Below are 23,995 nucleotides of genomic sequence, written 5' to 3' on the forward strand. Positions count from 1 at the left end.
CCCTCGAACCACAACACCGTCCCTGTCACTTTAGATCCTAGTCAAACTGGGGACAGGATCTAAGGGCAGAGCTGACCAGGGAAAAGGGAAAGGGGTAGAGATGGCAACAAGAACGTCCCATGAGGGCTCCAGTGGCACGGTGTGAGCCTTTCAGGGTCCACACCGCACACTGATATAGAGGACCAGAGGACAGCATGGGTCACCAGCAGCTGTGCTCAGACAGACACAGATCTCCTCAGCCCACACAGGGAGCATTAAGGAGAAACATAACTCAGATGTGGAACAGCTTAGCAGACAAACGTGGCCATTCAGGGACCATGGTGGTGGATGTTGTCAGGGCCCTCAGCCCCCACCTCAGGCCTCCAACAATAATCCGCAGCCTCTACCTCTTCCACACCTTCCCTAAGAGGAAAACTCCTGGGCTTTGTGAAAGGAAGCCCGTGACGCACAGGGGATTTCCAGCTCTCCCAGGGCTCTTCACACAGGCCTTTCACCTAGCGACAGAAGCGTCATCAGGAGTCCTTTTGCTGATTGGCTAAAATCGCATTACAACACCAGGGCCCTGGGCTTCTGTCAGCTCCTGCTCAGCCGTCTGTCCAGTCCCTGGCAGGGTCTATGCCCCTCCTGTCTCACACAAAACAGCCACCCACCTCTGCCCTGGCTTGAAAGGAAGGGAATCCCAAAACCTCATCCCGTGGTGCCTCCCTGACTCAGGCTGTGGTTCTGTGTGGAGACAGGGCACTAAGACTGAGGCCAGTGTAGACCCCATCTGGCTGCAGAAGACAAGCGGCCAAAGTTTTACAGGGGACATCTTCAGTTCATACCTGCAGGAGAGAAGGGCTGTGGACTCCCTCTAGGGAACTCAGGAAGAAACCCTCTCCTCAGCCAGCACCCCTGAAATCAGGGCTTGGTCAGTGGGGCCAAGTGTGAAACTAGTAATCAACTTGTGTCCACTTCAGGCATCAAGTGCACTTGCAGGGCCTCACAGCCACTCTTCTTGAAGAATGAGTTATATATATATGTATATATATATGTATATATATATTATGGGTTTTATAATTATGCAAGTTTTTCTCTTTAAGTAACATTTTAGAAAATCCAAAGAAAGAGTCATGCAGGCCGCAGAGCGAGCACAGACACGCCATTTGAACTTCAGAAGATTCAAATTCAAGTTCATTTACAGAAGAAATGCAGGCCACAGGCCAGTGGCTTGAAGCAGATGCATTTTGGAAGCATCTCTGCAGTCTGTGGTAACCTGTACATACATCGCTTTCTGGTTTACAGCCTCTGTCCTGAAGGCTACCAAGAATATCAAAGGCTTGGTTCCTGCCAGGACATTACTAAGAGAAGGCAGGGGCATTAGGAGGTGGAGGACAGAAGGAAATCAGCAGTTGGGGACATAGAGTCTCTGGACCCTTCCTCTTTCCTTGCTTCCAGGCAGCCACAAGATGAGCAGTTTGTTTTCTCCCCCCGTGTCTCGCCATGATGATCTGCCTCACTATAACCCCAGGAGATGGAGCCAAGGGACTATAGGCTGAAACCTCTGAACCGGGAGCCGTAGCAACCGTCCTGCCCTGTAAACCGATTCTGATAACCGCCACAGTGCTCCTGGAAGGCGCTTTGTGACGCTGAAGACGTAAATCAAGATCTGGAGTCTCCCAGACGACACCAGGCATTACGTCCCCCGTGGACCCTGGGCTGTCCACACAGCTGTCTGCGCAGACTTCATCCCTCAGGACCTGAGAGGAAAGGGCACACTCAGCGACAGCAGCAGACCCCCATCCCTAAGACAGGATGCATGCAGGATGTGGGGAAAGATGGAGGAAAAGTCCAGGCAGACTCCTTCAGTTGTCCCATGTGGGTAGTGACAGTGGTCATATGAAGTACATATGCATGTATGTATGTATGCATGTGTGTGTGTGTGTGTGTGTGTGTGTGTGTATTGCCCCACCAGCAATGAGAGGCACAGGGCAGACGGTTACATCACCCTCCTCTGAAACCGGGGTGCTCGGATGCCCACTGTGGCTTTATCTTTGACTCCTGGGACTTCACACAGGTTCCTTAGAGCTTCTGCGCCGGCTTCCCCATCCCTAGTATGAATGGTGATACCACCTCAGAGGACCAGTGTGAAGACTGGGTGAGTCCATATTTCTGAGTACACAGCGATGTACTTCGTGAGTCGTGTGTGCTCTCCACCTTAAAAGCAGAGAAACAGCATAGCCCAGCGATAGCGATAGGAGACCCTGTAGATACCATTATGGCTGCAGGGGCCTGGAAATGTACTGCTCACCTGTCTGACCCCAAAGGATACTCATGGATATGGGAACAGGGTCCCAGTTCCAACCACACACGGCAGAAAGAAGCCAAGTTTGATTAGGGGTTTTGTTTTGAATATTAAGTGGGGTGCCATTAATGGGACCAGGTGCCATTTTTCTCTTGAATTCTACAGCCCTCTTAAGACTCGTCGGGGTCATAGAGAATTTAGCTGTTTCCCCTATCCCCAGCTCCCTCCTCACCCCTAGCAAAGCATGACATAGTGTTTACTCAGACGCTGTGAGAACCAGCTACTCCCTCATGGGTCTATAGCCACTCCAATCCATTGACAGAACTGAACCGGGAGCACACATGTCGGTCCCATCCCATTGACCTGTCTCCTAGATTTCCTCTAAGGGACATACATTAAGGTGGTGACACTGAATACATGGCCTGATTGTAACTGACAGTGCTCTATGTCCCCCTGTCCTATTGCTCACCCCACTGTCTCCCTTTGAAATGGGATAATTTTGTAGACACAAGAGCAGGACACTCCAGGATGCGCCTGTACAAGGGGAACTTCCCACGCAGGTTTCCCTTCCCCAAAACTCTAACATTTAAACTTCACACTTACCACAAAAGCTGAACTAGAGACATCCGATGACAAAGAGGCTTTACAGATGCTGGTTTCTGATCCAGCCAATGAGGAGGGAGTATGAGGCAACATCACCAGTCTCCGGCAGACTAAGTCACCAAGAAGGCCTGGGAGAAGCACAGAAGTGCAACTGGGGGAAATCGACATAAAAGAAATGATACACGAGATTACTAGGAAATCAGAGATTACTAGGAAATCACAGACAGCTGGGATTGTGCAGTGAAGGAGTTACTGGGACGATGTGTCATATCCTAAGATTAAAAGAGACAATCAAAGACCCCACAATATTAAAAAACATTTTTTGGCTAGATTTTTTTAACTATTTTTTATTCGTGTGTGTGTGTGTGTGTGTGTGTGTGTGTGTGTGTGTGTGTGTGTGTGTGTGTGTGTGTGTGTGTGTGTATGCTCATGGAGGCCAGAAGAGGACTCCGTTCCTTCCCCGCTGCTTCCTGTATCTCTTCACCGTCTTCATCGTAGCACCCTTGTGATCATTCACACAGAGTGTCTACTTGCTCATCTGTGAGCTCCATACCATGTTTGCATGCTCATCCAACAAAAAACCCCAACCTTTATCTTCTGTCCCTTGGATCCATCCCCTCTTCCTGAGGTCATCGTTATACACGGTATTCCATCAGTGACGCATTTCACCATCCCCGCCATAATCTGTAAATCCCTCTGCAGCCCCTGCAGAACCAGAGTTCTCTCTGGCGTCATTGATTCTCACCTCCAGCTCTGCAGACAGACCACTTTCTCATCACTGCTTTCCATGGACTCAGAGGACCACGATACTGAGCCTGCACCGCACCCTCCTCAGTGCCTTGCCTATTTCCGGTCTTGATTCACCACCACCCCATTGGCTTTCCAGTGTACCCCTCTTGTTTTCTTGATTTCTTTTTTAAGAAAAATGTGCTTCAGACTAGCATATTGCTTTTCACGTCCGTGGGATAGAATACCTGACAGAAACAAGGTTGGAAAGACTCATTTTTGCCCACCATTAAGAGGGGCTCGGACCATCATGGCGGCTAAGACGCTGCAGAGCCGTTTATGGCAGTTTCCTCTGTAGCAGTTTCGGTTTCCTGTGCAGCTCATTTTCACCGACCAGGAAGTGGACTGGAGCCAGAACCGGAAGCAGATGTTACCTTCAAGGTCCACCACCAGCAACCTGCTGCAGCTCAATAGGCCACTGCTCATAAGGTTCCGCAGCCTCTCAATACAGCGCCCCCTGCTGGTGACAAAATGCCCAAACGTGTGCTACTGTGAGGGACATTTCACAATAGAACCTGGGCATCTGTGATCCATCTGGGGCTTTCATTTGAGATGGGGTATAGATTCAATTTTTGTGTGTAGATACTCAATTATTTCAGTACCAACTATTTAAAAAATATTTCCCCACTGGGTACTTTTGTCAAAGGATGATTATATACTTAAACTATATAATTATATTATATACTTACATTTGGGATATATGTAACATATACCATATATATGAATATATATATATTCATACTACATTGTTTTGATAAAACTGTATAAAAAGTTCTAAAATCAAGCATCCTAAACCTCCATCTATCTTCGTTTTGAAAATTTTTCTTTTCCATATTTTGCATGTCCATGTCAATGTATCAACTTCTTCAATAACGTCATTTAGATTGAAACTGTGTCAAATATAGATATGAATTAAGAGAGGACTGATTATCACCAACACTTGGTCTTCTCCACGCAGATGGTTCATCTTCCCATTCATTTGGTAGCCTATGGTTTTCCTCACCCCTGTTGTATAGTTTTCAGGTTACGGATTGTATATGTTGTTTGTCAAATTTATATATATATAAATATATCAAGTGATATTGCAAATAAATTTCTAGGTGCATTATCAGAAAAAATTATACATTTTAAGTTTTGGTCTATTATTATGAATACATAAGTATAAGGTTGTTGGATTTCCTTGGCATTTGCTTTTTAGTGTGGACTCTGTAAGTCACCTTACATAGGAGGCTGACAAGTGGTGGGAAGCTGACCCAATCCAGCCAACCATGTGCTTTGTAGTGTATGGGCTCTGAGAATGGCTCTAACATCCCATCTTCAGGCACTGCGATCACACAAGTATGTCACCAGTCCTGCTTATTTATTTATTTGATATTATTTATTAAGCGTTCATTAATAATTTTTAAATATATGCTCATAAGGGGCATTTGTCTAGAAGTTTTTCTTGTTTTCCTTTCTTTTCTTTTTCTTCTTTCTTTCTTTATTTGTACAAGGATAACGATGGCTTCAAACACTAACCAGGACACACTCCTCTTCCATTTGTAGTGATGTCATGTCTTCCTTAAATACCTAGTAGACTTTGTCACTGCAGACACCTGAACAAGCGCTGACTCTGTAGCAATGCTATAAGTACGAGTCCAACCTAACTGTTAGAGACAGGACCATGTCCTCTTAGTCTTATCTTGGGTGGCCATGGCATCCACCATGTATTTTATAGACAGTATGTTCACTTCATCTGAGTGGTCTAATGTATAAAGTTTTTCATAGACTGTTGTTGGGTGTAGGTTTTTGCTACTACAGTTTAGTTCCAGGAGGTGGGTGTCACACTACCAGCTCCCCCACCCTGGACAGCTTCCCTTGAATCCATGAATAAAAGCATACACACATTTGTTCATTTTCAACTTGCCTTTCGACACAATTGCTGGACACTATTATCTCCCATCTGGAAAAGTATGTCTTTATCAATACTTTTAGCTCCATACCTCCCATCTACCCTAAACCTTAGTTGGTCAGTTGAATCTACTTTCTGCTAAACATCTCTGACCACCCACCTATTGGAGCGGCCACAGCCCACTGCTCCTCCTGAGACCTCACAAAGCTCTCTGATTCTTCTCTCTCCAAAGCATATCAAACTTTTCTCTCTCTTTCCTTGTGTCCCCTTTTCCTCCAGGGACCCAGAAGTCCTGTCTGTACCTTCTGTCCAGCAATTGGCCCTTGGCTTTCTTTACTGACAGGTCAAGAACCAATTGGGGAACAGGACCTTAAACATCAGCACTGCCTCTATGGAGACAGTATGCTATACATCCTGCATGCACACAATTATGTCCCTACTCTTGTTCTTAATATTGCTGTGGTTTTCTTTTTTCCTGGTGAGTGTTGATACAGTCTGGAGCTCTTAAATGATATGGTCTAAGGGGCCTGGATTGGATTCATTTTTTCTGCCAGCGAAAGAATTAAAAGGCAAGAAAAATCTGAAATATAACAGGGCAGCAGAGAAATCTCACACATGGCACACAGAATCAGCAGGTAAAGGAAGGTGTTTATTGGGAGTGAGGAAGCAAACACACAGGGGGCACATGCATGTGTGTCTGCGTGCACACACACACACACACACACACACCACACAACACACACAACTATGCAGAGCAGGGTGTAGAGGACTGAGATGCACACCCCAGAAGCTGAAAATCCAAGCTCTTCTTGAGGGCTGGGCTTTATAGCTCTGGACTTTTCCTCCTCTGCTTTAGGGGTGGTCAGTTTGAACACAGACAGGCTGGTTGATTGGTCCACAACTCTCATGTGACATGGATTGATCCAGCCTTGAACTTGGTGAGCCACTCCATCACCAGGGGACCTACAGACAGACAAAAGCTCAAGTCAGAGGAGGAAGCCAGCCATCATAGAAATTCTCACCTTTATTACTTAGCCTTGGCCCCTTCCCCTGTCTGTCTAATGCCTTGTCTCTCAGTCTCACGGGAGTTCACAAACCTAACTGACTGTTTCTCTGATGTCCCCAATTTCCACACTGAATTATGCTCTATTTGGTACCCCTTTCTTCTGATCATTTGGGCTAAAACTAATGTTATCTGTTGTACTTTCTGAAGATAAAATCTTTAGCTCATTGGCCTGAGCCCTCTCTTCACTTCCGGCCTGTGTGCACTGGTGATGGAAATGCTGCATTGGGGGGTTTTGTATGTTTGTTTCTGTTTTGGTTTTTCAGGACAGGGTTCTCTGTGTAGCCTTGGCTGTCCTGGAACTCACTCTGTAGACCAGGCTGTCCTTGAACTCAGAGATCCTCCTGCCTCTGCCTCCCGAGTGCTAGGATCGAAGGGGTGCACCACCACTTTTAAATTCCTGTACTGATTTCTCCTGCACCTTGTTCAAAAGAAGTCCAGTTTTTCATTTACAAATATTTGGTGATATATGTTGCACAAACTTCTGATTTAATTTCAGTTTTTCAGCAAATAAATATCCTAGCTTGCTCTCCATTTCTGTAATAAAACTCTGGCCAAAACCAACTTGGAAAGGGTTTATTTCACCTCCCAGAGTACAATCCATCATGAAGGAAGTCAGGGCGGGATCTCAAGGCAGAAACCTGAAGATAAGAACTGAAGCAGAGGCCATGGAGGAGCACTGCTTACTGGCTTGCTCCTGGAGATTTGCTCAGCCTGCTCTCTTAAGGAACCCAGAACAACCTACACTCGTGGCCTCACCCACAATGGGCTGGTCCCTCTTCCATCAATCAGCAATTCCTCAACTCAGATGTTCTCTTCCCAGGTGACTTCCAATTTGTGTGAAGTTGACAAAAATGCTAACCAGCACAGAAAACTGTGTGTGATTTGAATTCTCACACATTCATCTATTCTTAGATATCCCCACCCCCCAAAAGACATTTGACATAATTCAGGCTCCATTCATGTTAAAATTATCCAATGAAATGGAAGAGTAAACATGTTTTCTTAAAACCAAATATAGGAAGGGCTCTTGCTTTCATTGAATCCCATAGCTATTGTTTAATTTTTAAGTTTTATACATGCATTCCGATGATGATATATAGATGATAAGGGGCTGGAGAGATGGCTCAGTGGTTAAGAGCACTGACTGCTCTTCCAGAGGTCCTGAGTTCAATTCCCAGCAACCACGTGGTGGCTCACAGCCATCTGTAATAAGATCTGATGCCCTTTTCTGGTGTGTCTGAAGACAACTACAGCGTACTTACATAATAAATAAATAAATCTTTAATAAAAAATATATATAGATGATAAAATATGTTTGCTAGAGTATCAGGAATACATTTGACAAAGAATTACAAAAACTTGATGTGGAAAGGGTGTCACCGAGTGACAGCTCAGAGGCGTGTGTTTGTTTAAATTTTTATTATCTTACTCTCGCACATATATTTGTGCATCTGTGCGTTCGTGCGTGTGTGTGTGTGTGTGTGTGTGTGTGTGTGTGTGTGTGTGTGTGTGTGGTGTGATACCTGGGGAGCCCAGAAGATCTCTTGGGGCGGGAGTTACAGGAGTTTGTGGGCCACTGCATGGACCCTGGAAGTGAACCAGGTTCCCCGCAAGCACAAGAGTCCTTGGTCATCTCTTCAGCCCTTTCTCGGGCTTCGGTTTTAAGCACGTAACTTTACTCCGTGCTGTCACGCTAAAGCGGACTCAAGCTCCCCCATCTCACGCTTCTTTGCTTCTCCAGCATCCAAAACGTCCTCTCTGGCGGGCGGCATCGCCCACTGGAACGCTGACGGAGCACTCGGTGAAATGAGAGACACTTGGCCGCCACCCTCTGGACAGGATCTCTGGCCTTTCCCAGTCCAGACCTGTGACCCAGGGACAGGACCCCAACTGATCCCCCGACTGTACGAAGTTCACTGTCGCCACCTACTGGCGTGTGGCCCATCTCACACTCAAAACTGTACTGTCCTGGGACGGCCACGGGGCAAAAAGCATTTTGTCACAGTCGGACATGAAAACAAAGACCAAATAGGCCTTGCGTCTCTGACCCTGCAGAAGTAAGGATTCTGGAGGTGAGGAAAGCGTCTCATTAGAGGCTCTGTCCTCCCCACCTTCCTCCCACAGTTTCTGCTCAGGGTGTCCTCTTTGTCTCATCCCTTCCGTCTCCCCCATGAAAATAGAACATCTACTGAACACCCACAATTTTGTTTTCTTTTTCTTTATTTTCCCCCCTCAGATCCCGACTTCTCTTGGCGGTCTTGTAATTTGCTCTGTAGACCAGGCTGGCTTCGAACTTGTAGATCTGCCTGCCTGGGCCTCTGAAGGGCAAGGATTAAAGGCGAGCCCCACCCAGGTCCGCTATTATTTTGCTGCTCTTTGTTTCTTTGCCCACCCGGCCCCCAGCTGGGAATGTGGCTTAGCAACAGAGCTGGACTGGGGAAAGCCACACACAAGGCCTGGGGGTTGATTCTTGTGCATTTTGTGTTAACTTGGTACAGGCTGGAGTCACCTGATTGGAGGGAACCTCAACTTAGGAAATGCCTTCATAACATCCGGCTGTAAGGCATTTTCTTACTTAGTGACTGATGGGCGATGGCCCAGATCATTGCAGGCGGGACCACCCCTACAATGGGTTTTGTAAAAAAGCAGTCTGAGCAAGCCAGGAAAGCAGCATCCTGCAAGCCTCTGCATCGACTCCTTCTTCCGGATCCCTGCACTATTTGGATTCCTGTCCCGACTCCCTTTGACGAACAGTGACGTAGAAGCACAAGCTAAACAAACCTTCTCCCCAAACTGCCTGGTCATGGTGTTTCATTACAGCAATAGTAATCCTAGGAAAGCCAATAGCCAACACTGGGGGCGGGGGGGGGGGGGGGGATGGAAACAATGTTTCTAACGAAAGTTTGCTCTAACAGCAACTGAGGAAAAGAAACAAGAGGAGGCTATCACCTTCTCAACTCCCAGGGAGAGGGAGAAAACAGATGAAGCTCCCATCTGCAGACAGGCAAGCTTCCTCACAGGAAGGGTAGCTCAGTAAGCAGACCTGAGACTCCCCAGGGCAGAACCACGAGACCTGGCTGGGCTGCGTCCTGTGGTGGGAGGGCTGGCCTCTGCCCCTGACCATGAGATAGAGATGTGCCTCCACTTCTTGAAGCCCAATCGAGAGATATTTTGTTCCACCGTCAATGTCTTGACTGGTGCCATTTTGCAATGGTCTGTAGTACGGAAATACATTTCGGAAATACATCACCCCTTAGTTTTCATTTACAACTCTGTCCGTTCTTTTCCCCTGACTTCACTTAACTCTCATCTTGAATCTTCTTGTTTCCTATCCATTTAATTGCTGACTATCTAAGCATTAATTTGGATTTCCTTTTATGGCTAAAGCATGATTCCCTCTGTCCTCACTGCTGTCACCTGTGGCTCTTGTTCTGGTCCTTTGTCTGGAGACAATCTGCGCTGGTTAGTATCAGCTTTGAGGGATCCCATCTATAGCTTCCTGTTCCACTTGTTTCGATTTTCTGTTACTACCCAGAACAGGTGAGGGTGTCAGGACAAGAACCTTGAGGGCTTTCTGCATTTCTTAGCTCAAAGTCGTCCTCTAGAGTTAACACAGCACAGTGCCATTTCATTAACAGTGTGGGGGAAGTTGATGTCTGATTTTGTGTCTCCTGTTTCTGGAAATAGTTTTCCCACTTCTCTATTCTCTTTAAAACCGTGACATTCAGAGTTTCCACCAGTGAAGCCATTACTTCACTCCCTAGATTAATGCCTCCCTAAGACCTTCCCCTCCAGTTCCCTACCCAGTTTCCCCTTGTCAGACCCCACAGCAGCAGTGGGATACAGTGCACCTGTGTGGAAGGCCACAGACTTCTTCCATAATGACCCAGCTCAGAACAGAATATATATGCATATGCATATTATGTGTGTGTGTACGTGCACACACACACACATACACACACACACACACACACACACACACACACACACTTTTTTTTTTAATTTTTGAGACAGCTCTGGCTGTCCAGGAATTCACCATGTAGACCAGGCTGTCCTCAGGATCACAGACCCATCCACCTGTCTCTGCATCCGGATTCTGGGATTAAAGTTGTGCAGAGCACAACAGGCTGGAAAGGTTATTTTTGCAAAGGTGATTTTCTCTGCCCAGGCCCCTCCAGTCTCTTCTCCAGTCGGATTCTATCACAGATCCGTGGGCTTTGCTGTGGTTGAGTATCTGTCGTCTTGTGTGTGTGTTGTCGGTCATCTTCATAGTCTTCCACCTCCGCTGTCCCTTGTCTGCCTCAGAGCATAAGCCCTGAGAGTGCAGAGGAACTGACAACAAGGTCAGGTGGACAACACATCAGAAAGACCAGAAGCTCGTTAAAAGGGTCCTTAATGAGACATTAATTCCTATAAATGTTATATTGTTACAGGACAGGCATTTAGGATTAGTATGCCCTTTTATCATGAGAACATTTAAAAAGGGATGTTAATTCAAACTTAAGGAAGGCACCGGGAGATAAAGAGAATTATTAAAAGGTATAGCAGGCATCATTATAAAGGAAAACTGACAAATAGAAATATAAGAGTTTAAACTAGAAATGGTTCTTTAAAGCGACGGTAAACATTATAGACATGGAAGGAAGCAAATGCTCCCAGAGAGGAGGTGGAAGGCGGCCGGCCACCACAGTCATTCAGACACCAGGCGGCTAAAAAGGGTTACTAACACCTTCATCCAACAACTCAGCAGGAGATGGAGACAAATGAAGACCTGGTCAGCGGTGATGGAGTAAGGCCAGTGACTGTTCCCAAAGCCATGTGAGACCGTGTGGGAAATGGTGCGCATCTTCTTTGACACAGAAAATTTCCTTCTTAGACAGTGGGGTCTCTGTGAGTTCCAGGACAGCCGGGGCTACATGGTAAGACCCTGTTTCAGAAAGAGAGAGAGAGACAGAGACAGAGACAGAGACAGAGACAGACAGAGAGGCAGAGAGAGACAGAGACAGAAAGGGACAGAGAAACACAGAGACACAGAGACAGACACAGAGAGGAGTGCAGGAGTATTAAGATATGGCTTCAGTAGCTCAGTCCAGAATGTCACATTAACTAAAAGGAGAACAGGATGGTTGAGTCTCCGTATCTGTGGTTGTGGATTGACCTTTCCCGGAGGATCTAGCAGTCAGACTGACTGACTGGTGAGTACTACATGGTTGTGGTGACTCCCATGTCAAAGATCCTCTTCCTCTTTAGTCTCTTGTACGTGACAGAAGATAAGCATGAAAAGGAACTGCATTTCTGTATACCAGCCATGAACACACAATGCCTTTCAGGCTGTGATGAGCTCCCTGCGAGAATGTGCCCCTTGCAACAGATCTCCTTACGGCTTCCCAGAGGGGAGGAAAGATGAGGCACTCTTCCTCTGTCTGCCCCAGAGGACACCAAGCTTTCAGGAGAGTGACCCTGTGGGCGAGGGGATGAGTCACCTGGCCAGATGGCACAGGCCCGTGAGTCCAGCTACTTGGGAAACTGGGGCAGGAAGATACCATGTTCAAGGACAGCCTAGGCTGCAAAATGACCTTGAGGTCACTGCAGGCAACTTGGTGAGACCCTACTTCAAATTTTAAATAAATAAAATGGCCAAGAGGGCGTGGGATGCAGTTCAGGGATGGAACGTGGGCATTCATTTATAATGTCCTAGATTCCTTCAGCGCTGAGAGGAAAGACACAGGAAATTGCTGGGCCATAGTAGCACAGGCCTTTAATCCCACCCAGCACTCATGGAGGCAGAGGCAGGCAGATCTCTGAGTTTGCAGCCAGTCTGGTCTACAAAGCAAGTTCAGCCAGGCTGAAGGACAGTGAAGGCTTTACAGAGAAACCCTGTCTGGAGAAATCCAAACAAAGGAGGTGGAAGAAAAAGGGAAACAGACAAAGTCAGACTGATGTACTCTGGTTACTTTTGTCGACTAGTTCCAGAAATGAAATATTTAGGCACGGGTCTAAGAGAGCACAGTAAATGAGTCAAGGGGGCTGGAGAGGTGGCTCAGTGACTAAGAGCACTCTGCTCTTCCATAGGACCCAGGTTCAGTTCCAGAACCCACATGGTGGCTCCCAATGAACTATAACTCCAGTTCCAGGCCCCTGTCACCCTGTTCTGACCATCACACACACACACACACACACACACACACACACACACACACACACACACACACGATGCACAGATATTCATGCAGGGAAACCCCTCACACACAAAATAAAACGAATAAACCTAATCACTAAACAAACAACAAATGAATGCAGAAACCTGAGCTAGACCTGCTAGGGCAGAAAAGAAAGGCATACGGAAAACTCAGCGCCATTGTCACAGACGGCAGGAACAGGGAAAGGGCTAACACTATCTTGAAAAGGAATGAAGAGACCGGAATCAATCTGCCCAATTTTAATACTTCTATCAAAATGAAGACAAGTAATACTGGCCAAGGAATATGGACAAACAGGACAGAACAAAAACCCAGAAACAGGCCAATGAGGTATGTCCAAATAAAGGTTTAGCATTTTTGTTTTTATTATGTTGTGTGTTTATGTGTGCATGTGTGTGCTCCAGCATGTGTATGCACACATGTGCATGTATGTAGGGGCATATGCATGCTATGTCGGAGGCCAGAAGACTACCTGTGGGAGATAGTACTCGCTCTCGTTCTCTCTCTCTCTCTCTCTCCATTTTCTGGGTCCCTGGGATCAAATTCAAGTGTCCAGGCTTTACCCACTGAGCCATCTTGCAGCCTCTAAATACCTTTTTGATAAAATGTAAAAGCAATGCATTAGAGAGAAGGTAGAGTTTTCAACAAATGGCACTGGAGGGATTAATCATCTGTAGGGGAAAGGATCAGACCTGGTGGCACATGTGGTAAACCTAGCATTTGAGAGGCAGAAGCAGGAGAATCAGGAGTTCAAGGCCAGCTTCAGGTACCCGGTGCTACTGAAGCCAGCCTGGGCTGCATGAGACACTCTCTCTCTCTCTCTCTCTCTCTCTCTCTCTCTCTCTCTCTCTCTCTCTCTCTCACACACACACACACACACACACACACACACACACACACACAAATCTACATGCAAATAACATCTCATTTTATATTTAAAAACTAACAGAGGTTATGGACTAAATCAGACATAAAAGTCATAGGACTTTTAGAAGAAAAATCTTCAGAAAGAACCATCTAAATAGGAAAACTTGTGGGGAACAGAACCAAAACAGAACCAGGAAAGGGTGGAAAGGAAGAGTCAAAGTGAGGGTTGGAGCAGCTGGGTTTCCTGGTGTGGAGCCTGCATCTCATGGGATCCCTGCCTGAGCACAGGAGATGCACCAGCATGCTATCCTCAGAAAAAACAATAAAAACAATTTTACATTAAAAAGAAGCAACAGGGGTTGGGGATTTAGCTCAGTGCTTGCTAGGCAAGCGCAAGGCCCTGGGTTCGGTCCCCAGCTCTGGGGAAAAAAAAAAAAAGAGAGAGAAAAAAAAATGAAGCAACAGAGAGTGGATCCGGCTTTATCTACTTCAAACAGTTGATGTTCTTTATTGACATCAGAGAACAAATGTTGAGACCATTTAAGACAAACTAATATCCTTTCAAACAATGAAAATACCCCAGAAAATTCTCCCACCAACTAAACTGTAATTTATTTCAAAACAAGCTAAAAGCCATTTAGAATATAAAGTCCAAGATCAAGCATTCCAAAATCCCAGCATGGGTGGGAGGGATTTATGAGCTGAAGAGCTATTGGCAAGCAGTTGACGGCGGCTGCAGAGTGAAACTCCATGCTCTTCAAGGATGTGGCTCCTGAGAGGCCACCTACTCTCCGGCTGATGGACCCCCCCCCCCCATGTCATCCAGGCAGAACTACATTGACTCAGTGAATTAAAGCAAAACGCATATGAAGTTGGGAGGTAAATGTGGTCAGGGGAGAAGAGAAGTGAGAAGAAAGAGAATGGGGGTGGATTTGATCAAAACACATGATACAGATGTACAAAATTCTCAAACAATAAAAAGATTAATAAAAAATACTTTCTACCAAGACAAAGTGAAGCCGTATTGAAGGAGGCTGCTAGGCTTCCCTCACAGCTCAAACAATTTTTCGACAGCCTTCCCATCTGCATACGGCAGAAACAATCCCAATCCTGTCAAATTAGTAAAAAGACGTAGCTCAGGTGTCAAGACTTAGCAAAACCCGTGAACTTATTGCTCCGCTAAGGTCGCTATTACATGAAATTAGTGCTTTGTTTTAGAACCCTGCAGCAGAGGACAGAATGGTGACTCCCTGCAGGCTGGAATTGCTGCAAGATGCCAACACTTTTACCTTCATCGACTTTGAAATTTAGTGCAGGTAACAGTGAGCAGAGCCAACAGCATGGATAAATAAACAAGGAATCGTAGAGATGGACTGTCACAATGTAGCGACTCCCAGGAAATTAGCAGACCCGGGCAATTAGCATCAATGCTTGTTGTAACATCATGAAAAGAGAAACAGGGAGATACACTGTGACTCCAGAAAAGGTCATGACCTCTTTGAGACTCAAAAGGAGTCAAACCAGAGTCCCACCTTCACATCCTCATCAGGTGCTAACTCACGGAAAACACAAAGGGCAAAAGAGTGGGTCAGATGGCACCGAGTGTGTGCTGGCAACATAATCTCTTCACCCTGGAGACTGAGGCTTCTCAACTGCTTTAATCCTGACAGAAAGAAAGGATGAGGTCAAACATCTGAAAGTCGGGGAGACAAGAAAGACCAAGGATTATTGTATACAGGAAGGTGTGTTTGACGGAAGAAGCCATCCAATTACCCACATGGACAGTGTGTGCTGGGGGTGTTTACTGGCTGAGGCGCATGAGTAATTCCACAGAGACCACCACTGTCTGATTTTTTTTTTTAACCTGAGCAGGTGATTACATGGGTTTTGCCTTGAATAAGTCATTGAATTATACATTCACTGTGGTTACCTGTGACTGTTTTACTTTCTGACAAGGATTTTAAGGCAACTGTATGGAAGACTAGAAGCTGTGGTTGGGAGACAGAGAGGCCGGGGGTATCCCAGTCACAGGGTTAGGGTTGAGCCACAGAGACCAAAGCAACTTAGGTCTGGAACGGGTTAGGTCCTAAGGAAGTTTCTGGACCACATCCTGAAAATGAGGGGGTACTGAGGTGCAGAGCAGAAGGGGAAGATCCATGACCACATCTCACAGACCCTTCGGCCAGCATTCTTTACCCAACCCGGGTCCCCAGCCTTTTCACACTTCTTCAGGCTCTGGGGGAGAAGCTTCCATTAGGATCTTAGTAGGGGTGAGGTGGGAGAAGCGCCCTTGAAGCCTGCAGGAAGAGTGAGAGGATCTCAGGAGGCTTCTCCAACTCCAGACGCTCAGAAGACAATCACCCAGCCAGAGGCACCTCTGCCTCCCCTACGCCATGATGCTTGCTCTGGCTAAGAACAAGGCCGTGATCCGCCAGCCAAAGACAAGGAACCAGAGTGCTTACCTCATTGCCAGGCTGAGTCTCCATGGACGCTGGAAAGAGAGAATGAGATCCCCAGTCAGCATCAAATGTGGTTTTCCTGGGGGAGGTTGTGGCCCTCAGGCTCAGCACTTGTCTGCTTCCTCCTGGGTTTAGGAAACCCTGTCACAGGGGATACCTGAGCACAGCCTCCCTCCCTCAGATCCTCAGTAAAGGAAGCTGGAAGTGGAGAAGCCCAGGGCAGGTGGGAAGGCTCTCTTCAGAGGTCTGCTACCTTTCTGAGCCTTGAGGTGGATGACAGCTCCCACCAGGAAGACAGTCAGCCCAAGCAGGAATGCTGCAGCTCCACTCAGTATCTTTTCCCAGGAATATTCAGACTGAGCCACTGTGAGAAAACGAGACTTAAAGTCAATGTGATGCTGCCAGTTCTGGCCGCAACTTCTTAAAGCCCCAAAGCCCAGTACTGCTCAGGGAAGAACTAAATCTAGAAATGGAGTCGCTTTCTATTGGTCACTGATATTCCCTCTCCCTCTCCCTCTCCCCCTCCCCCTCCTCTTCCCCCTTCTTCTCCCTCCCTCTTCTCTCTCTCTCCCTTCTCTCTCTCTCTCCCTTCTCTCTCTCTCTCCCTTCTCTCTCTCTCTCCCTTCTCTCTCTCCCTTCTCTCTCTCTCCCTTCTCTCTCTCTCCCTTCTCTCTCTCTCCCTTCTCTCTCTCTCCCTTCTCTCTCTCTCCCTTCTCTCTCTCTCTCCCTTCTCTCTCTCTCTCCCTTCTCTCTCTCTCCCTTCTCTCTCTCTCTCTCTCTCTCTCTCTCTCTCTCTCTCTCTGTGCATGAATGCATGTGTGTAAGGGTGTAAATGTCTATGTTATGTATGTGTATGAGTGTGTCGTGTGTGTGTGTGTGTGTGTGTGTGCACGTGCGTTCACGTGCATGCGATAGACAAGGGGTCAACTTCCAGTGTTATTCCTCTGGTGCCATCTTCGCTATTCTTGCTATATAGTTCAATGTCCCTGGCTGACCTAGAGCATGCTAATAGGCTCCCTGTCTCCACACACACACCCCCAGGCCCTAGAACTACAAGCAGGGACCAGAGCACCTGGATTTTTTATATCGACTTTGGGGACCAATCTCAGGTCCTCACACTTATGTGGCAAGCCGTTCACCAGCTAAGACACTTCTCCAGGTCTCTCCCTGATTTAAAGCCCGTGACAATGTCCCTAAAGATTAAAATGTTAAAGAATACTAGGTCCCGGGCTTAGAGGCAAGCTGTGGGTTAACAGCCCTCCTTCTCTGTCCCCCAGGCATTCGGAGGATGGATGTCTGTCCTGTTTTCTCCTGCCCTGGTACTAGGATTATTATATCAGGGGAATGTGTCTTGTCATCAACATGAAATGAACACAGAAGTGGTAGCCCATATAGGCCAAGGCTGAGAAATACAGAAAACAAAAGGATGCTCACCCCATGCCACAGAAACAGGTCTCAGGAGGCCGGGGTGCTCCACAAGGCAACTGTAGACGTCTCCAAGCTCTGGGATCATTTCCAGCATTACCGTCGTCTGGAAGGTCCAGTCTCCATTCCTAACAAGGCCAGTGGACATGACCCCGGACCTCTCCTCCTGCCCATTCCGGAACCACCTGACACTTATGTCCCCAGGGTAGAAGTCTGTCACAGAGCAGAGCAACAGGTTGTGCTGCTGCAGCAATGGGGTCCTCTCTGGGTACACCGTCACCTCCGGAGGCACTAGCAAGAGAAGAAACAGAAAGCACAGTAGGGACAGGAGCGTCCCTAGAGACCCTGACCGCCCTGATCTGTATCTCAAACCAGCCAAATAGAAGCTGGAAGTGTGGGGTCCCCAAGCCCCTAGACTGAGAAGCAGAAGAGGCCCACAAGTGTCGCACCCACCTCGCACCTGTGCAAGGAAGACGCAACACAGTCCGATTCTTCTCAACAGCCCTTTATTGCAGGACCACCTCTTTGCTGATACGGGTACCTCGAGCAGCCTTATATACACAACAGGCTGTGGTCGTGCTACTTGTCCTTCAGGGATTGGCAGAGCACGAATCACCCCATTAGCCTGCGGCCGCCCTGGCAAAGGGACAAGCCTGCACATGCGAGATAAGTTGTTTACCACCAGACGGGACTGGATGTCGGCACCATCTTTGTTTTACTGCACTGCTCCCAACACACAAGGAGGATTCACACTCTGCCAGGTCACCCCCTCCACCCAGTCACCCACTGTATTCAATGGACACTATTTCTCAAAGACCCCAAGAACTTGAGGTTTCTAGAAGGAGACCACCATTCACTGAGGTGGAAATTTCTGGTTTCTTTGGAATCTCGGCTGTGTCAGAGGATGTTGTGCTGAAGCTGACACAGGTGAGAGGTTGTTTTGCAGAAGCAGACGAGAGAGAGAAAGCGTGATTTTGCAGGGGAAGAATATAAATATGGCCCACAGACAGTGGGGGGTGGTTGTGGCATTAGTTCGCCTTGCTCTGCCTCCCTGAGGACACTCTTGTGTTGGTTTGCCTTGTATCTTTGCCTGCCATGACTCCATAGAGTGACTTGCCAAAGAACTTCTCGTGATACCCCGGCAGCTTCTTCCTATTTCCACACACTCCGGCCAATTGGCAGAGCCTTGCGGTTTCTTCTGGATCAAACCGCCACTACCGATCCATGAGTGGTGATTGCCATGTGGACTAGACTGCTGCGGCTGATTCGTGTTGGTGTTTGCTAGAGAACCGGACTGCTGACAGTGAAGGCTGGAAGAGCCCCCAAAGAACTACTTCTAAGCAGGTCCACAAACCCTGTTTCCAATTAACCTTCCTTCCCACTACCTGTGATGGGTAGTGGGCTAGAAGGGAGGTTGAAGTGTTTTTGAACCCTTATTAAAGCAGGTTTTAAAAAATCTAAGCCAGGGGTTGGGGATTTAGCTCAGTGGTAGAGCGCTTGCCTAGCAAGCGCAAGGCCCTGGGTTCGGTCCCCAGCTCCGAAAAAAAAGAAAAAAAAAATCTAAGCCAACAATTCACAGCTGAGGACAGAGCATAGTCACAGACGCCCCCAAGCCTGATGACCTGAGTTCAATCTCTAGGATCCTCGTGATGGAAGGAGAGAACCAACTCCTCGAATTGTCCTTTGACCTCCATGTGTGCACTGTGGCATGCACGGAACACACACAAATAAATAATAGACAGACAGACAGAGGATAGTTAAGACCTCTTAAATGCCTCGTATGAGGTTCTCCCGGAGAACCCCTAGACCTCCCCTTCACCCACCATTTCTCTCCACGGTGAAGGGGGCCCCCAGCTTGTACTCTTGCCTGCAGACCATGTTCACAGCAGCTCTACTTGTCTCCAGGAGATCCAGGCGTTTGTTCCACTGATCAGCATCCACCTCCCCCAGCTCCGTCAGTGCCACGAACAACCCCAGGTCACTGTCAAAATGTAAATACTCCTCCAGGTTGAAGATGAACCTGACCAGGAAGCGGACCTTTTCTGTACCGTTGGTGAAGTAACACTCCGCCTTCGCCTGAATCACAAAATCCTCTGGAAACCATAAAAGGATTAGGAACCAGCTGCACCTCTGGGAAAGCCTGCCCCTGGTGCACAAAGTCAGACGGGCAACATGCTCAAAAGCACAACATTAAGAGGCAAAGTCACAGGATGCCAGTCAAGGCTTATTGGCATTCACTTAAAATGTGAACAGGGAAAACAGTTGTCAGGAGTGAGTCCTTCCCCTTCCGTCCTGTCCCCCCACCCCACAGCCCAATCCCCATATCATTCCCCACCCCCGTCTCTCCTACCCCGTCCCTAACCCCCTGTCTTCCTCCCCATCATTCCCCTACCCCTCCCCACCCTGTCTCCCCTGTCTGCCCTCCCTCCCGATTCCCCTCATCCCTGTCCCTATCTCCCCGAAGTCCCTGTGTCCTCCCTTCTCCACATCCCCATCCTCCCTGTCCCTCTCCCCTCCCCCTCCCCTGTTATTCCCTCCCATCCCTAATCCAGCATGTGGGGTCCCAGGGATTAAACTCAGGTTTTCAGGTTGGACAGCAAGTGGCTTTAACCACTGAGCTGTCTTGCAGCCCATTTTATGTTTCTGAACACTACACTCGTGTCGAAGATACTTGGAATGCTGGTCATGGAGAGGAAGGAAGGGAAAGGAGGTGGGACAGGAGGAGAAAGAGTTCTTGAATGGTGGCGTTCTGTGACTCAGTTCTGTGCGCCTGAGAATGACAGAGCGGGCAGACCTCCGTGAAGCGGCTATGCTGAGACTTGGAGGATAATGGCTTTGTGCCTGAGCTGCGGGTCTGCTCATTCCTAAGCTCATCCTCCAGGAATGCTTGGCCTCCCGCTAAGAATGACTTCCATGGTCATCCAGGCCCCTCTGAGGGCCAGAGTTCAGATGAGGTGCCAGCCTCCAGTCCCTCAGCGTGTCTACCCCCTCTTTACAAGGTAAAGAAAGTGCATGTGGGGTTTTCACCATCATTTAAAACTCTATGCTGATTTTCCCCCCATTTCTCAAACGGACATGATAAACTCAGAGCGTTTTTTGTTCTCAGAGAAAAATGACGCCCCTCCCCAGCCTTGTTCCTCTTCTGTATTTAGTGAGGCAAGTCTTTTCTTACATATCACATCCTGTTTTCTGCTCACAACCCTGCATTTTCATGGTCTAACAACGCTGGTGTCTGCATAGCCCATCTCCCCGGCAACCCGAAGCCAGAAATAATTAAAATACTCAACTTGTCTGAGTCCTTAACTTCCCTTACACCTCAAAACTCCTCAGTAGGATGCTGAACGCTAACCAGGAGTTTAAAAGTTGATGGGAGGGGTTGGGGATTTAGCTCAGTGGTAGAGCGCTTGCCTAGCAAGCGCTCGGCCCTGGGTTTGGTCCCCAGCTCCGAAAAAAAAAGAAAAAAAAAAAGTTGACGGGAGGTGTTACTGCCAGTCACCTGACAGCCCCAACAAGAGTAGATGCTCGTTTAAGAGGCTCGGCTGCTCTCTGACTCCAGCTCTCAGGGTTCTAGTGTCTGATGTTGATGCATAAGGAACCCAGCAGGGGAAAATGTCTCCTTCCTTCCTCCCCTACCCGGCATCTGTGTCTCAGGTACAGGAAGACCTTCCCAGGCAGCCATCGTGGGTGCTGAGGAGGACATGAGAGTTTCCTGGTCAATGAGGGGACTCCTTAGAGTCAGAGCCACTCTAGTCTGAGACTTTGATCCACAGGGAGGGGGGGAGTTAGCCCCATGCCGATCCCAGAAAATGCACCCAGAAACGAACCCCTCTGTTCTTACCTGGGGAGTCTCTGCCTTCAACCATGAAGGAATCTGGCCTCATGAGGTTCACTAGCAGAGCCACCACCCAGGGGGCCCTCCCAGCACCCATTCTGGAGGGGACAAAGGGACAGTAAGAGACTGATACACCTCTTTAGAATGGAGCTGTCTTCCACAGAGCTGAAAAAAAAAAAAAAATCACGAAGTATAGATAATTATGCAGCCTCGCTGAGATTGGAACCATCTTCAGGCTGTTTAACCAATCAAGAGTGAAGAGTTTGCATCATCGGTTGCTAGGCAGAACACTTTAATGGCATTGCGTTATAAAAGCCAAGAACTGGTTACCTGGAGAGTGAGTGTTGGTGGTTTAAGTGTGGGAAAATGGACCAGGATCGGGAAAGTCTGCGGAGGATGAGGTCCTAGAACAAAGTAGGTTATTTATTGTGTATCCTGCTGTCCTCACTTCGTAGGGTCCCTTGAATTATTCTGACCAACAGGTCTCCCTTCCTAGAGAGTGGCTGACATTGAAAGCAGAGGGTGCTGAACCAAGTAGACGGTTTTGTGGATTGTGGCTTAAAGGGGGGTCTGAGGTAGGCTTATCAGCAAAAGCAGAAGACAGGCTGTACTGTGTCTTGTATGCCAAGCAAGGAGGGGAGGGAGGAGGAAAACTAAGACAGAAAGACAGGCAGGGGAGACGGAATTCTCAAAAGAATAAATCGTGCAAATATATTCATAAGGACAGAATATAAGGAAGGATTGGGGGCCAGGTCAGCAAGATGGCAGGATGGGAGTCTATAGAGCGTATTAGCTGGCAGAACTGCCAAGCACATGCGAGAGCACACTCACACACACACACACACACACACACACACACGCACACACACACACACACACATACACACACACAATTAGCCAGCATACCTACCAAGATAACTTAATGATGTGTATATTGTGCACAGAATTTTATCCCACCGATGTTTGTACACGTGTATTTTAGCGTCTAAATAAGACATCGGGAACAATGGCCAAAGATTTGTACCACCACCACCCAGCCCCCTGCTTGTTCTGTGTACCCCAGAAGAGGATCTACGAAAGGTGTACTTTTCATTCCAAAATGAAGGTGGCTATTAAATATATAGCAGGCAAAATAAAGAGAATAAATAAGTAGTCAGTAGCAGGCAGAGAAAAGCAGCAGGTAATTGCAACTTTAATTTTTTTTTCAAATCCTAATTTTAGTGATGGTTCTTAAACGCTTTAACCTCCCTTGTAGCCCATCACACACACCCCCAGAGGTAGTGGGAAAGAAAGGATATGGGGAAAGGGGACCTGTTTAGAAGGGTTCTTTGGAGCAACTCCTGTCTGCGTTGTCTGGAAATCGGCAGTTCAGCGAGCAGGCGAGCGGGCAGCGGCAGCTCGATCCACTCGCAGACACTTCACGGAGACACCAGCGGTCCAGTTCGGTAGAGTAGGGTTAGCAACAGCAGTGACATGGCCAAGCAGAGACATCCGGGCCTCAGCCTCAGGTTGATTCAGCAGGAGAGACCAGGAGGAATGCCAGGAAAAGGTCTTGGCTGTGTCTCTCTCAGCGAATCAAAGGTCAGCAAAGACTGGAGACTCACGAGAGTTGCACAGCTCTGTAAGCAAACCTAGCTCAGCCTCCATCATTGTCTGCCCAGTCCTTTCTGTACCCTCCAAACATCACGTGTCCTCCACGGGTCTTGCCTTACTCAGCACGGTCATCTGTCTCAGCTGACATCACTCTGCCAAGCAGCCCGAGTCCTTGAAAGCAACAAGAACCTGCAGCCTGCAGAAGGTTTTTGGTGCGTTTCTCTCTGTGGAGTCCCAACAAATGCAGCTCAACTACGCAGTGTAAATCGGACCAACGCATGCATGTTCTTAGCAATGAATCCTTCATCACGTGTCCTTTCACGTGCTTGCTCTCTCCTGCCTCTCCTCAGCAAACCGTTCCCCCGTGAGTCAGACTTAGCCTTTCACACCTGTGTCCAATGAAACGTTCCTTCGAGTGTTTGCCCCAGCAAAACACCATCCAACACAGCTGCCTTTCCAAAGAACCCTTAAGTTTCCGCCTCAGGGAACAGCGGAAGGGCCGTCCAATGGGGGCTCAGAACACACGGCAGAGAAAGCAAGCAAAGGGACCACACCAAACGGGTTCCCAAGAGACAGACATCAGCTGGAGAAGTGCACTGAGGCAGTCAGCTGAGGACTGGGACAAGAGAGCTCAGGGTGGAGGTCCACCCTCTCCCTGAAGAGCCCTCAACATCCCAGCCCCTCCTCAGGCCTGTTTACATTATGTGAAGATCGATAGGAACCATGGTTAGAAACGATTCACCTTCCGGATCCTCTCAAGGACACTGTGTCTCTAATGTCCCCTTCCTCCGTGTGGCAATATGGAGGTCAACCTGACCCAGGGCCTGGAGTATTGGAGGGGACAAAGGAAGGGCCTCCTCGATCCCAGAGTCTACTGCCGAGGAGTTTAAGCAGTACATCGGAGTTCACCAATGTAATGTGCATTTCACCACTGTCAGGCCCGGCCATGAAATAAGGCCTTACACAGCTATATGCTTTCAGTGTGAAAG

At 47.9% G+C, this 23,995-nt stretch overlaps 1 protein-coding gene and 1 long non-coding RNA gene across 3 annotated transcripts; both read right to left on the reverse strand.

The window, feature by feature from the left end:
• Window positions 1-1,165: 1,165 nt before the first annotated feature.
• LOC147998541 (uncharacterized) lies at window positions 1,166-4,004 on the reverse strand. Its single transcript, XR_015645588.1, has 3 exons — window positions 3,633-4,004; window positions 2,888-3,038; window positions 1,166-1,739 (listed from the first exon to the last, which is right to left on the reverse strand). It is a non-coding gene; the product is annotated as an uncharacterized LOC147998541 (long non-coding RNA).
• An 11,539-nt stretch (window positions 4,005-15,543) lies between these two features.
• On the reverse strand, window positions 15,544-21,574 carry RT1-DOb (RT1 class II, locus DOb; the record flags this gene model as incomplete). Of its 2 annotated transcripts, none has more annotated exon segments than NM_001412194.1 (6): window positions 15,544-15,994; window positions 16,160-16,188; window positions 16,410-16,520; window positions 17,591-17,794; window positions 19,405-19,674; window positions 21,420-21,574. In NM_001412194.1, coding segments are annotated over 6 exon segments (741 nt in total). In that variant the 5' UTR covers window positions 21,511-21,574.
• Between the last annotated feature and the right edge of the window lie 2,421 nt (window positions 21,575-23,995).

This window comes from Rattus norvegicus, chromosome 20, assembly GCF_021556685.1.
Source record: "Rattus norvegicus strain SHRSP/BbbUtx chromosome 20, alternate assembly SHRSP_T2T, whole genome shotgun sequence".
In the NCBI taxonomy this organism is placed as follows: Eukaryota; Metazoa; Chordata; class Mammalia; order Rodentia; family Muridae; genus Rattus; species Rattus norvegicus.